A 14,770-nucleotide genomic window follows, 5' to 3' on the forward strand; every position below is an offset into this window, starting at 1 on the left:
TCTTGCAAATGTCTTGCTTATTATTGCAATGTTCATCTTAAATGTTTTACTCAGACAGGCAGAAAATTCAATTGAACAAGAGATAACATTTCATATTGCTCACAGAGTGGGAGAACTTCATAATGGTGGGAATAGAGTGAGCGAAATTTTTGAACATGTTCACACACTCAGTTGAACTCACTCCTTATTAATATTTCTAGACTAGCAGAAACGGCAGAAACAGGACTCTGTGTGCTATGTATTCCTTGATAGGTGTGATGTCAAATGCAACATAGAAGAGAAAACACATGGAAAATTCAGTCAAAGATAAAAGACAGGACTGTTTTATTTGGATGCAAACGAAAAGCCAACTCAAAACTTCTATTTTCTGACTAATGTTTCTTCCACAAACAGTACATTATTATCGTTGAAGCTTTTGCAAATTCAAGACATTATCTGTGAGCTTCCAACATTTAAGTTGTCTGGTAGATAACTTATTAGGCAAAATTACTACAATTTATGAAATTACATGCTTAATTTCATACTACTTAGAGCTGGATTTGCTATAAACTGTGCACCCTCTTTCACAGTTTACCTACAATAAGGAGAGACGAGCCCTTAGATTTGTTTTATTTTATCTACAGTCCATGTTTGGGTCTGTTTCTGTTTTCAGATTGTCCTTATTGTTGGTGTTCTGTAACAAAAAAGCACCATTGTTTGAAAAGGAGCTGCGGTTCAATAATTACAATTACTTAGTGCGAGAAAAATCAAGCGCTGCTTGGTGAGGTGTGCAGAATCAGTGAGGTTTGTTTTAGTTTTTGTATTTTCATGTTTCTTTGTTTGTTTCCTGGACTTGAGGAGGAAACACACCAAAAAAAAACAACTCAAAGCAATTAAATGAGAATTTTCTCCAATAACAAGTACCACAGGTTTTCACATTAAAACCTTGATAACTGATCTCCTCTGCTGGGAACACTTGTCTCTCCTCATGGCATGGATAAGAATCAGCAGTGAGAGATAAATAAATAGGCTTTTTTAAAAAAACTGGCCCTCTTGTCAGGACACATACCCATTCAACAGCAGCAACAGTCCACATGTCAACTCATTCTCTTCCCATTTCCTCAGCTCTCTGCGCAAAGACACTTCTGTCTAATAAAGTAGACGGATTGCAATCCCAAAGGACTGAGAAGAGCTCTGTCATCCCTGAATGTTGTTTTCCCTTCGGACAGCTCAGTCATCGTCCACTATCGAAGGTAATAAGCGCCAATCAGGATTCATTACAACGCCGAATCTGCGAACGAGCTGCCCACTGCAAGTGAAACACACAACTGGCTGGAAGAAGAAATAGACCTCCCAGGGACCCCCATAAAAACTTAATTGGATTGCCAATACCGCCCTCAGACGTTTGAGAAGTCGAAAAAAAACAATGGAGCAGAAAATAAATACTCCAAAGCCACTATGATGACTCCACTTGGTAAACTAACACAGTATTGATCTTCTTCTTTTTTTTTTGTTTGTTTGTTTAGAAAAGCCTCATCCCTGCTAATAGCTGTCTGAGAGTGTAATCTCTCCCTTGTCCTCCCCCTTCTCTCCTCCCTTCAACATTCTCTATTATGTGGCTCCTTTCAGCAAGCCTCAAATAGTTTAGGTTCAGTGTCGCACTGGGGTATGGGGCATGGGACTGGGGATCAATTGTTTGCTAATGTTGACACCTGCCAGAGCAGGCTTGGCCTATTTGGGGCCCGCCAAGCTGTAAACTGGATGCTCCCCCTCTTTAGCAAGATTAAGTGTGGGTTGCTGGGGTCACAAATCACTGGACTCCCTCTGATGTTGTGAGGCACAGAGCCAGAGACTGAGAGGACTAAAAGGGAAAGCTGGAGAGGGAGGGACAGAGGAGGGAAGAAGGATAAAGAGTGACAGTCTATTGTCTACTGAAAAGGAGAGGAATAATGTATCTTCTTGAGTGTGCGTAACCAGTGTGCACCATTTAAAAAAAAAGGGAAAAAAAAGAGGAAAACATCAACAGTGAATGTAAGGTGCTCTGCAAAAGAACAGGTTTGTAGATACACATATGACCAAGAATTTAACAGGGTTTTTTTTTGCTGAGATTCAGTTTTAACTGGAAATGCTCACATCGTTTTTCTTTTTTGTGTTGCTCTTTTTAAATCTCTGTAACAGCTTATGCATTGTCCAAATAAAAAAATTAAACACTTTTCTGTACAGATTCACCTGAAAATGGCTTGTATTGTTGTGAATAAATAAACATAATAAAAATACAGCTTACCCAAGTCTCGTATTCTTTAATGTTAAACCTGCATGCAAGGAATCTGAGACTAATTTGACTCATAAATCTTTTCATTTTCTAAACAGATAAAGTACAAAGCCAAAGACAAAACCAATGGCCATGACAGACAGTGCCCAGCTCCTCCTCCCTTCTTTTGCAGATGTACATTAATGCAAAAAAGACAGAGATCTGCGCTGCAGCAGAAGCACCCTGCCTCCCTTTAAAACTGCTGCTGTCCAGCCTGATCGTGTCAGTTTGAAGGGCCCTATTCAAAAGTATTCATGCATCTGCCTTTGAGGCACAATAGCAGCTAGTTTATAAACTGTCTGCCCAGGCACCCAAAGGCTTTAGTTCTTATTGTTTTCATCCCCTTAATAAACTTTTTGGAGGAGTTCATCAACTTGCCTGAATAGCCTATGCAGCAAGTCTCAAGACAGAAAATAACAGAATGGCCTTTTCTCCTCCCTCTTCTTTCTCTCTTCCCTTTCTAGCGGCTGTTCACCGAACAATGGTGAGAGTAGGCTGTCAGACATCACAGGGCACTTTTTTTTAAAAAAAAAAAAGATGTTTTTTTTAAAGAGCAATACAAGAATAAAAAGTTGTTTTTTTTTTCAAAGAAAGAAAGCTTCTTGAGATGGGAATTCAACACACTTGTGTTTGCCGGTTAAAAAAAACCTGGCTATTAAGTAGCACAATAAGTTCAAATAATACCAAATGTTAAATATGACAACAACAGAAAAATACAAAACATTAAATTTATATAGTTGGATTTAAATGTCAATTCCTTGCTTTGGCACATCTGGAACTAAATCTGAAAAAAAAAAAAAGCTGTATTGAAACCTTAATTTTTCACTTTGAGTTCACAAAAGTCTGACACTTGTTGGACACGCAGAAATGATGGGATGCAATGAAATGTAATTTTGGGTATAAGCCAATAATCCACTGTCATACCTTTAAACTCTCGTCTTGTATTTTTTTTTTAGCCAAACTTAAAAGTCTTTAATAGATGTCAGCTCTAATTAATTTTATACCTAATTAAAACGAGGCCACAGTCCACGCATGCTAGGCTGTTGGATGGCCATAATTGAAGTAATAGCAGAAAAAAAGAGGCTGCTTAGTAATAAAAAACCAGCAGTGGTCCAATTCAGAAACATCACCATCCCATACGCAGCTCTAGCCCCCCCACACCCCCTCTCTTCTATCATCTGACCCAAAAAAAGCCTTATTGGCTGCCCCGGACCAACCACCTACTGTTTCCCACCGATGCACTCAGTGCGTTTTAACACCCTAATTGGATGTGACAAGTTCAACGAGCTGGTTTCAGAGGAGGAAAAGCTGGTCAGGTTATGATTTCCAAGTCAGACTCACAGGGGAATCTCTGGACAGCTGATTCCTGTCAGCCTCATTCATCTTCTTCCAGCCAATTAAACATTAATGCTAACAAAGCAATGGCAATTTGGGAATACATTAAACGCCTGAAGTGGAAATGGAAATGTTGGAGGTGATGTCAGTACGGCTGCTAATAATAACAACAAAATTACCAATAGGAAAAAAAAAAGAATAATAACAAAGGTAAGAAAAAATTGGTTGTTTTAAATATGATAAAAGAAATATATACAAAATATTTTTTTTCATAAATTTAACAAAAACCTCACAAAATTACCTTTAGATTGCCTCAATGTTACCAAATTACACTCATTTAAAAAAAGAAAAGAATTGTTATTAAAGTTTTATTTACAAAAAACTGCCTGCTCTATAATGATGACAGAAATACGTCAAATTCCAAGCAAAACGTAGAAATGAAATAATAAAATCAAATAAATAATAATCTCTGAAGCATGCATGACAACCCTCACCTGTTGACATGAATGTGTGGTTCACGTGTGTGAGCGAGAAGAGGAAGAGCGGATGGAAAAGGGAGGCGTGAGAGAAGTCAAACTCAAGCAAAGGAAGAAGATGGAAAAATTGAGATTTTCAGTTTCTTTTGGACCAAAGCCCTGCAGGCACGGCGCAGGATCCCTGAGCCCCATAGTGAAAATTGGCGGAATAAAACACAGACAGAAATGAGAGACACGCTGAAGCACCCTACTGTTGTGACAGGATACCTGGAGGGCAGCGCTTCCTCTTTAATTTGTCTCGTATGGCTTGAGACCCCCAACCAGTCATTCAATCCTCATAGCCTGCGTAAGCCTACTGAATTTAATTCTCGGTGGTGAAATTATATGCTATAATTAAATATCACATCATTTTAAAAACGCTCTGTGGTGTACAGGCATCTTATCGACTTGGTCTTCCTCGGCATCGTCGTTGTTATCACATTAATAGTAACAACATCTAAAATGGACCTATCAGCATTTGTTAGGGAAATTGCAGGCTAAACAAAGGGCACCTATGGGCTTACAGCTTATATTCTGATATTTTCGAGCAGGAAACGTTAACCTTGAAATGCTGCTATCTGCGTCTAACAATGTGTGATCATAACCCCATAAATGAGGGGAGAAATTGAATCCTTTTAAGTTATTAAGCAGGAAAGGATTATAAACTCGTCTTTATAAATGAGCTAGAAATCCCCATGTCTTCCTCTGTACACTTTTAAATTTCCCACAAGAAGCTGGAGAGGAAAGATTGCCCCTTTTTAAGAGCCCCACAAGAGATGGAAAAACCATTTTTGTGCCCAGATAGGAAGTCGTCCCACATGGTAAGCGCCACTTTAATTAATAGACAGCCTTGAGAGGTATCACTGTCAGCCTGGATAATAGTGACAGAGCTAGTGTTTGTGCTTCCATGAATATTTCTCATGCGATCAAAGTCAAATACCAGGACAGAGTGAATTTAAGCCTACTCAAGCCTATTTTTTTCTCTTTTTTTTAATGCTGTCGACTCTTAAGGCCGCTGACACTAAAATGTCTTGCATGGTTAGTAGGCCTACAAGCTTAAACTGTGCTTATAAAACCGATGTTCATTACTCATAAAATGGGGGTTTCATGTTATTGTGTTGCATGTCTGCTCAAGTTACCTTTGTTGAACCACAAAGCCAATTTGTAACGCTGGTGGAAGCGCGTCCTCAAGTCTCGCGATATAACATCAAATAGGCCAATAAATCTCGTCATAAACTTTCAATTAAAGGAAGGTAAATTAGAGCTATTTTTTTTATTAATTTATCTGTAAATGTAGGCTACTTTCAAGCATCCTAAAAGTTGCATGCTACTGAGCCACCATCAAAAGACCATTAAAATGAATGTCCTGCAGTAGCTTTGTTGTTGCTAGGCAACATCTTACCTGTAAATGGGAGAACTTAGCTAATTTAACAGAAATTTAAGCTAACCTTAAATAATCCGTTTATCCATATTGTGTTATTGATACGAGTTTAGTGTTACTGAACAATTGCTGAGTCTATATACGTATAGCTTAACAAGTAGGCAAGGCTAATCTGGTCTTGTCAAAATAAAAAACTGAAAAAGTTAGGCAACCCTTGGGCTAATTAAACACACAAAAAATAATAAAAAACATATAAAATAGGAAGAGACTTAAAACTCAGGAACACAATGTCTTTAAAAATGGTAAACAGCAACAATGCAGTGAGGCCAGGTGCTACAAAAGAGTACACATATATGTAGGCTTTAATTATTCATATATATATACATACATACACACACACACACACACACATATGTGTACACACACACACACACACACATATATATATATATATATATATATATATATATATATATATATATATATATATATATATATATATATATATATATATATATATATATATATATATAATAGCCGGGGCTAATTAGGCTAATCTATAATCTATAAATGTAACTATAGGTAATAAAAAGAGACCTATGATTAAGTAGACTCTTTATTTATCTATTAATTATTTATTTATTTTTACCGATTTCGACCACTGAAAAGACATTTCCTTTTTTTTTTTATGGAGCTAACAACGTAAAAGGCAGTGTGTCTAATGTATTACTTATTTTTCTTTTACTACTTTTGTCCGTTTAAATAGGCAAAATAATAATAATAATAATAATAATAATAATAATAATAATAATAATAATAATAATAAAGTCGATCATGTCGTGTCTTTCTAGCTCCTGCCCCCTTTATATGAAATATAGGCCTACCGATGTAAATTCCAGTGAAATGTGGCTTGAGTGGCTGCGGGGACAGGGGAGGTTAATCCGAGTTTAATGCAGTGAAGCACAGCGCAGGGTCTGGGCTATGATGGGTATGTTATCTCTGCCCAACATTTGGGTCTCCCTCAATTTCCACCCAGCCAAATAGCTGCGAGAAAGTGCAGATGGAGTCACTCTCAATGCCTGAGGAAAAAACGTTATTAATAGCTAAATAACTTCCCCATACTTTCAGTGAATCTCTCTCACACACTGTTCCAGATGGATTTGTTTGAAGTGGTCTCTCGCTTCATTCCCCTGTCCTTCTCATTCAGCGCGGCTTTAGACCCGAAATATAGCTACATTTGATTATCATACACTTAGAGACTGGGTGTGCACGCGAGTGTGTGCTCCTGAGCGCGAGCGCGAGTGAATGTGACGAGTGGAAGCACGGATGGGGCAGTTTTTCACACTTTCATCACAGTAGGCAAAAATTAAAGATGTTTAGCGATCCTTTCTCAAGAAAACAAGGGCTACTTTTATTTGGGATTCACCTTTCCCCCCCCATTTTTCCTCTCTTAGGCTACTGGTTGGCCTTGGAGGTATAGTGAAATATTTGTCCATATAACTTACAACACAAAACAAAGCAGAAAGTAAAACAAAGAAATATGAAGACAATTTTCTGTGTCCATATCTTTGCAAAACGAATTTAAATGTGACGTCTAACATATTCTCTACCTTATAAATAACATTGAACCCAGTGGTGGTCTTTTCTAGCTGTAAAGTCACAACCTGGCAGGGCTGCCTTTCTTCCTCACACTTCTCCGCTGCTCTATCTTTTCTCCTCTCAGATGCTTCCAAATAATCCTACCTGGCATCTGTTTAATTATCTTGAGGACGTCAGGTAATCCTGCGATTTGCTGAAGTGTCCATCTCCTGTCTCCAGCTCATATGTCGGTCAAGCAAGATACATCAGCTAGACGCCGAAAGAGTATTTCTGTTTATGTGACGCAAAAAGCAAAAGGATGCTCACATTTGCATATTTTGCAGGCTACTAACTTGAATAAGCTTCTGCGTAAATAGTGAAGGAATCTGCGTCATGGCCAAAGAACCAGAGACACTGGACCAGAAATGTGGATTCAATCGCACAAGCGTTGAGATCCACTCGTGTAGCCTGTATATCCACATCACCCTTCTGAAATTGTTATAGTCGGATAGGTGCAGTAAAATAAAATGTACATTATTGAAAAAATGGTTAGAAGTTTAAATACGCGTTTTGTACATCTAGATTAGAGCCGGGATAAATCCGTGATGTAACCTCTCAGAAAATCAAATATGCAGACCTAATACACAAACAGATAAATAAATAAAGTCTTAAAATCTGGATAAGTAAACGAAAAAAAAAAATCTCATGAATTTTGTGCCCAGGGCGAGCCACTGTGAGCTCCGCTCTGAGATGAAAGTGAAAAGAAATAAAAGGCTCTATTTAATCTGCTTTAAAACCCCTCTCCACATAAGGGCTGTGCTTCAAACTCGGAGAGTGAGGGGCTGATTGGGGATAAATACATTTCTTACCATGCCTTCAAGCTATTACACCCGGCACGAACACAGCCACCTATTCAGCAAGCATCGTTTCCACTGCTTACTCTAATAAGTATTAACATTATTAAATGCCATCCGGATGTTGCCAGTCTAAACTGCATTACGGCTAGGGCGCGTCTCTTTTTATAGCATCGTAATTCAATCCTAATTTAAACACAACAAAGCTGAGGAGAAAAAAAAAATAAAACGAAGTCGACACATTATGTTAACATTTTGCACAAACAATAGAAAGTCAGTAATGACGGAAAGATAATGTAGTTAACAGGTTATAGATGCGAAACAATCTCAACATGCAGTTTTGTGAGTGATTGCGCAGAAGGACCAGACTGTACCACAACATGTCGGTCTGATTTTCTTCTTCTTTTTTTTTTTTGCAAGCCAGTAGGGTTTACTACTCATCAATTTGAACACTAGAGACATTTGCAACAGAATGGTGACATTTTTCTCTACATTAATGCGTGGTGCAACAGAGAAAGAGAGCGTTTTCACGCCATCAACCAATTCTTCTCCAACTGGCCATTATACAAAATTACAAAACTATCTAGCAGCAGGGCGTACTGAATAATTCATCTCCTTTTATGTCTCCTCTTGCCCATTGTCCGAACTTTTCTCTCTTTTTCCACATTTTTGAATGAGAATGGACGGACCAATACTCTTCTTTTTTTTGCCGCCCCTGCTTTCCAGGATTTGCTTTTGTACCCCGGACTCTTCACTTAAGAAAAGCCTCAATAGAGGGGAGGTTTTGCTCATGAAGTTCATATTCAAGTTTGAAAATTTTTTTGGCAGTGTCCTTTTTTTGTGGAGGATGAGAGGGGGAAATGGGGGGCGATAGTCTTTTCTTATTATTTTTTTTTAAATCTATAAACTATTCATATCAATTATTAAAATGGCGATTGCCTAGATTTAGGCTTACTTGGCAAAACGAAAGCTTGGGACGTTGCCTAAGGTGGTTAACAGTCAGGCTACAAACCAATAAAATATGACAATAAAACTCAGGTGCTCTTGTAATGTTCCTTCTTTAAAATCCACTCTAAATTTCTTTATCAGCCAGGATGGAAAAAAAAGTATTTTAATTTAAAATGGAATTGTCCACGTTTTATATGTCATGTTATAATTTCACATTTCTGTACATATAAATAAGAAACAAAAGACAGGTAACCACAGAGGAGACAACTGTTTAAAGTATAGATACACTATTAAGAAAAACTGTCAGAGCATATGTTGCACCGCTTTCTTCCTCCTACCTAGCAGCATTACTAATAGAGCAAATAATATTCTGAACATTGATTTCCACTTTAACTGACAAGTGGTGAAATGTCAGTGAACTGACATCGATTGTGAAACGGGTCAACTGTCAGCTGTCGTTTATAGGTCGTTAAATGAATGGATGAATGAGGAGGAAATCGCTACACAAATTAATTTTCAGCAGTTAAATACCTTCTGCCAAGGCTCTCATAAATAATTGAGTGAATGAACAACTGCTGGCTCGGAGTTAAAAGCAGGAATAAATTCTCTGCGTTTAGCAGCAGCTCGGATGTGGGGCAATTTCCCAAGAGGACGAAAAGTAGGAAGTCTGCTCAAAACATTTGCTTTTAGTTTACAAATCTCCAGTTTACTTTAAATAATAATAATAATAATAATAATAATAATAATAATAATAATTGTTTGTTATTTCAGACAAATATTTTTTGTAGTTAACTTACATTTATCACCGAGGATGCCATCGATGCTATGCTTTGTTTTCTTTTCTCCATCTTCATCCTTCTTATCACAGTCATCCTCGTCATCTTTTTTGCCAAATCGGGCCCTCAAAACGCGGCTGATGGAGCTCACTAATGGCAACAAAAAGGTAAATGGGTGATTAGCCCTAAAACCCATAAAAGAACCATAGTAATCCTATCATACATTTTTAGAAGGATATAGAAGTGGCACAGGAAAAGTTTTACATGAAGCAACAGCGCTGAGAAAAGATCTCAAATGATCAATATAGACTGATTGAAGAGGGAAAAATTACACATAATAATATGAAGTGACTGCAGCACTGAAGCCACATTTCAACAGGACATTTTTTTCTGGGTCAAACAGCTGCAGGTATGCTTACTGAGACGTTTTATTATCAGTAACTGGGGCTTAAAACATGTCGGGTTCATATTGATGCAGAAGTGATGCTGCAGTATTCGCTGGTAGTAAGGGGAAAAAAAAGTGCAGCTTACCAGATGAAGCCTCACCTGAAGGAACTGTGCTTCTGTCGCACACCCCGTCCTTCAGCAGCTTATCCCGGATCTCCCAGCTGAACATACCCGGGTTTTCTCTCTTGTACTCTTCGATCCGCTTCTCCACATCAGGAGTTGCCACCTGCTTTATGTTTGAAATGGCAGTGAAGAGCGAAGAAAAAGACAAGCGAGGAAAGAGAGAGAATTTTAATTTTAACAGGGATTATTTTAAAAAAAAACACAAAAAAAAACCATATATATATATATATATATATATATATATATATATATATATATATATATATATATATATATATATATATACAAAATAAAAGTGAGTAAAAGAAAATCGACTTTTAAATTTTTATTAGGCGTATTATGGGCTTCTGACACCAAAACAGAACGAATAAATACGCCAACCAATTTGCAAAGCGATTATTTGAAATTTAAATTGCAAACTATAAATAATATCTTTAATAATCTTTAATAATTGCATAAATAAATCCTATCATTATGTATTAATGGCTTTTAGTTTAATTATAAACTTACTGCTTTGAATGTAATTTGAGGAGTAAAATAAAGAGCATTTACTGTTAATATTTAGGAAAAATTATGACATCGAATATTAAGTTTGTTTCAACCATCGTGTTATACAAACTTAAGTTTACAGTTATGCTGTAACATGCAGAAAGCTACATGTATTTACTACATGTGTGTATTTTTTAGTTTTTTTTCTATTGTAATTTTTTTCATTATTATTATCATCAGAGGAGGTTTAACATCTGTAATTACTACAAACATTAAATCTGAGTTAAGTCAGGTGTTTGACCTGTTTTGTGCCACTCAAACTGTTGCCTTCCTCGTGCTGCTGCTGTGACCCAGTTTAATGACCACGGACCGCCACTCACCCTGGGCTTGCTGCCTCCAATGGCCCCTGGACGGATTGAACCGGTCTCTTGGTACCGGCACAGGATCTTGGAGACACAACCGTGAGAAACTCGTAGCTGTCGCGAGATCACGCAGGGTCGGATGCCATGGTGGGCCATCTCCACTATCTTGTGGCGGATGTGATTTGGCAGGGGCCTCCCGTTGATGAACACTCCGCCAAGCTGGTTCACCCTACCCTGGCCCAGAGGGGTGGACACTGCGCCACAATAAACAGTAACAGTCTCAAAAACAATCTTAAAAAAAAAAAAGAAAAAAAAACAAAAAAACAACACGTGTTCTCTAAAGCTTTATTTGCCTCATACTGTGAGGTTGCAGTGTGTTTAAACAACAGCATATCTGTCAGGGATTTTTAATTGCACGCAGATTATCATATTATACATTTTTCATTTCGTGCCAAATTCAGCCAGCCCCAGTCTGGCTGACAAGATGCATCCGAGGCCACTTCAGGATGCAATTTCTCATTCAAGAGACACTAAAGAGGCTGACACTCCCCACCTTGATTATTCCTAGTCATGCTGTACAAATATTGATGTGATCCTTTGAGCCATCTCTTTGCTGTGTGTATTATTGCCATTTCCAGCAGCAGGACACTTGAACAAATCCCGGAGCTCGAGTAACTTGCGAGCTACGTGGTTTTTGTACATTACAGTCCAGAGCACTTGAGCACGAAGCGGGTGTAATGGGAAAACTGTTTCCACAAATGCATGCAAATACAAAATGATCTTTTTTTTCCGCCCATATGTTCAGACAACTTGAGAATAATAGGCATCGACGTTGAAAAAAAAAAAAGAAATCTTAGACTAAATCGCTAACAAAGTTAAATCACATAATAAACTGCTTGTATTTGCTCTTCCCCAGCCCCCTCCGTGGAAAATCCTAAGGTTTATTTAGAATAATTTGTACAGCATGTTGCAGTCCAATGAAGCGTTTAAAAACGTGCTGTGAAAGTGAATATTTATATATAATAAAACAATTATTTAAAATAAAATGTAGTAAATTCAAAAATATTTAAGGCCAAAATTCTTGGACAGACTCAACTGGTCTTTAACTAATGGACTCAGGTATTTACAAAAAATAGAGTTTGAATTATATTCAGTAAAACCTCTTACTAAACAAATCAAGACAACTCAAGTATTATAGAATATTTTCTCTACAACTATAACAACTATAATTCCTCTCTGACCAGGACGTTCAGGTTAACTTTAAGCAGCTCTGACTGCAACTGTATTGTTCACTCATCTTTTTTTTTTTTTTTTTTTTAATTTCCCAGCATGTCGCCAATCACAAACTGTGCCGTGTCACAAGCAGACAGAAAGGACAAGTGACGAGTTTTCGAAACAAAAGTTTAAACATAAACGTCAGTGTGTCCTTTCTCTTACCTTCCAAAGGAAAGCCGGTTCGGGGATAGTTCTGGCCTGGTGCAGGACGCACCATCCGAGGCACTGTTCCTGGTAAAGTAGCCATCATGTAGCTACTCGGACTAAAAACACACAGCCGGACACTGCTCGAATCTGTTACTCTCAGAAAGTCCAAGCCAACAACAACAACAACAACAACAAAAAAGGAAAAGCAATGAGTTCAGATGCGTAAAAAGATGCGCTGCTGCTGTCAAATCCCAATCCCAGGCAGAGAATCTGGACAAGCCCTTCTTCCACCCGGGGGAAAATAAAAATGATGCTCTCCTCTGGCGCGATGAATATGCCAAAACACAAAAGAGGAAAAAAGAAAAAAAAAAAAGCAACAAACGAAATAAATAAATAAATAAAGCCTCTGCAGCGGTGAGTTTGTGGAATGGTAGAGCAGCACCTGAGTTATCTGCGCTGGGGAAAATGCGATATTATTCTTTTCCCTTGGTGTAGTTTGGGTTTAGTATAATGTCTGCTGGCTGGCTGGAAGTAGTTTAAGTGGCCAACTTTCGTGCATGTCGTAGGAGGAGACAGCCGAGCGCTCCCATAGGCTCCCTGCCCTTTCTTTTATGGATGAAAGAGAGTGGGTTTAGCCAGGAAGCGACCGACCAATCAGATCAACACATTACAGTTTTAATTCAATGCTGTCTCTCTCATAAGCCCCCATCCACCGAAACCAGCTCAAAATGTTAATATATCTAAATGTTATCCTAAATCCTAAAGGTTTCTGCAACATGAATGCCTCTATGACATTCAGCAGATCAAACCTGTAGTATATTAATATTCTTTTTTTCAGTATATTCTTTTTTCTTTCAAATTATGCAAAGCTCAATAAATATTTGCCAAAAAAGAGAAGAAAAAAAAAGCTTCTTTAATAAGGAAGTTATTCGAAAAAATGTAAACTATGTACAACAATAAAATAATTAAATCCAGTTTTTATAATAATAATAATAATAATAATAATAATAATAATAATAATAATAATAATAATAATAATAATAATAATTCAATTACCAAAATCATTCTTTTTTTTTTTTTTTTGAAGAAACCTTGAGAAGTGTCACATCCATAAAGATTCCTTCCTATTTGTTGGAACACGCAGATCATCATTTGTAGCCTTTACAATAATCCCAAAAGCACTGAGTGAGTGTAGAACTGAAGAAAGTGCGCTAAAGCAACCCTGCCAGGCGAAGGTTACACTATAAGATGCTTTTAGCTTGTTAACCTTTCAATTAAGTAAATGTGCGCAGCATGAAGAGCTAAATCGCTCCTATAGCTTTTGAGATAATTAGACTACAACATTTGGATCGACCCGATGTTGATGACAACAGGTTGGCTCGCCCTCGAGTAATTGCTTAAAGGTAATTGTTAAAAAACGCGTCACTATTAAAGCCAAATAGAAAGAGCACATATGGCAGGAGAGAAGAGGTGCATGTGTTAACTCTGTGGGCCCACCGTGCATATAAAATTGTGTGACAATTGCCGTGGAAAACACTCCTGGTGGAAGGCAATTTCACAAATAATTTTAGCAACAATTAGGGAGTGTGGAGGGGTGAAATGGCGATTTCACATGCAGATGTGCCGGTGGGAAGGATCTGGTACCCTGCCGAATAGCTATGACCCTCACTCTCCCGCTTTGGTTTGCTTCACATGGGACAGAGAAGCACAAAGAGACCGCCTCACCCTCCTGGGAAGGCGCAAAGAGCACTGGATTAAGTCAAGCATCAGTCATGTGGAATCCAAACAACAGCGATTTTATGTTCAAGAAAACACACATATTCCACTTTTCTGTTGCCTTTTTGCTCTCTGAAGCCAACAGGTATGGCCTTTTTTGTTTTTTTGTTTGTTCCTTTTTTTTTTTTTTTTTTTTTTTTTTTTTTAACGAAGCTAACAACATCGCATTCCTGCAAATATCATTGGTTCAGCACAATCAGGTCTTGCCTCTCCTAACCACGACAAACCTGATGTTTATTTTCTATGCAGCTGTTTATATTTAAAGTAGAAAGGAAAGCATCAGCAGTGTGCAAAGAAATCCATCCAAATGAATTCCAGTGTGCAATTTGTAATATGTTTGTAAACATGACAGTTTTTCCCCCTTTTTCTGCTGTTTCATCTACAAGGTCTGTTATAATGTAGAGCAAAAGAGGACTTTTTATTTTTATTTTTTATTTATTTTTTTTAAATATATATAAAAGGCGTGCAAGGGCC

The 14,770-nt window shown here is 37.6% G+C and overlaps 1 protein-coding gene across 3 annotated transcripts in view; it reads right to left on the reverse strand.

The window, feature by feature from the left end:
- Positions 1 to 12,999, reverse strand: part of pax7a (paired box 7a) — a gene marked incomplete at its 3' end in the record, with an annotated part of 38,041 nt that extends 25,042 nt beyond the window's left edge. For 2 of the 3 annotated variants that reach the window (XM_079241750.1, XM_079241751.1), the window contains exons 1-4: positions 12,536 to 12,999; positions 11,117 to 11,352; positions 10,224 to 10,353; positions 9,699 to 9,827 (exon numbers count right to left, since the gene is read on the reverse strand). In XM_079241750.1, the coding sequence (XP_079097876.1) occupies positions 9,699 to 9,827; positions 10,224 to 10,353; positions 11,117 to 11,352; positions 12,536 to 12,623 (583 nt within the window). In that variant the 5' untranslated portion in view covers positions 12,624 to 12,999. Of the gene's footprint in view, positions 1 to 9,698; positions 9,828 to 10,208; positions 10,354 to 11,116; positions 11,353 to 12,535 lie in introns of all 3 variants that reach the window. The other variant, XM_079241749.1, reaches the window with a different exon arrangement.
- Positions 13,000 to 14,770: the final 1,771 nt, after the last annotated feature.

This window comes from Telmatherina bonti (genome assembly GCF_933228915.1).
Source record: "Telmatherina bonti genome assembly, chromosome: 6".
In the NCBI taxonomy this organism is placed as follows: domain Eukaryota; kingdom Metazoa; phylum Chordata; class Actinopteri; order Atheriniformes; family Telmatherinidae; genus Telmatherina; species Telmatherina bonti.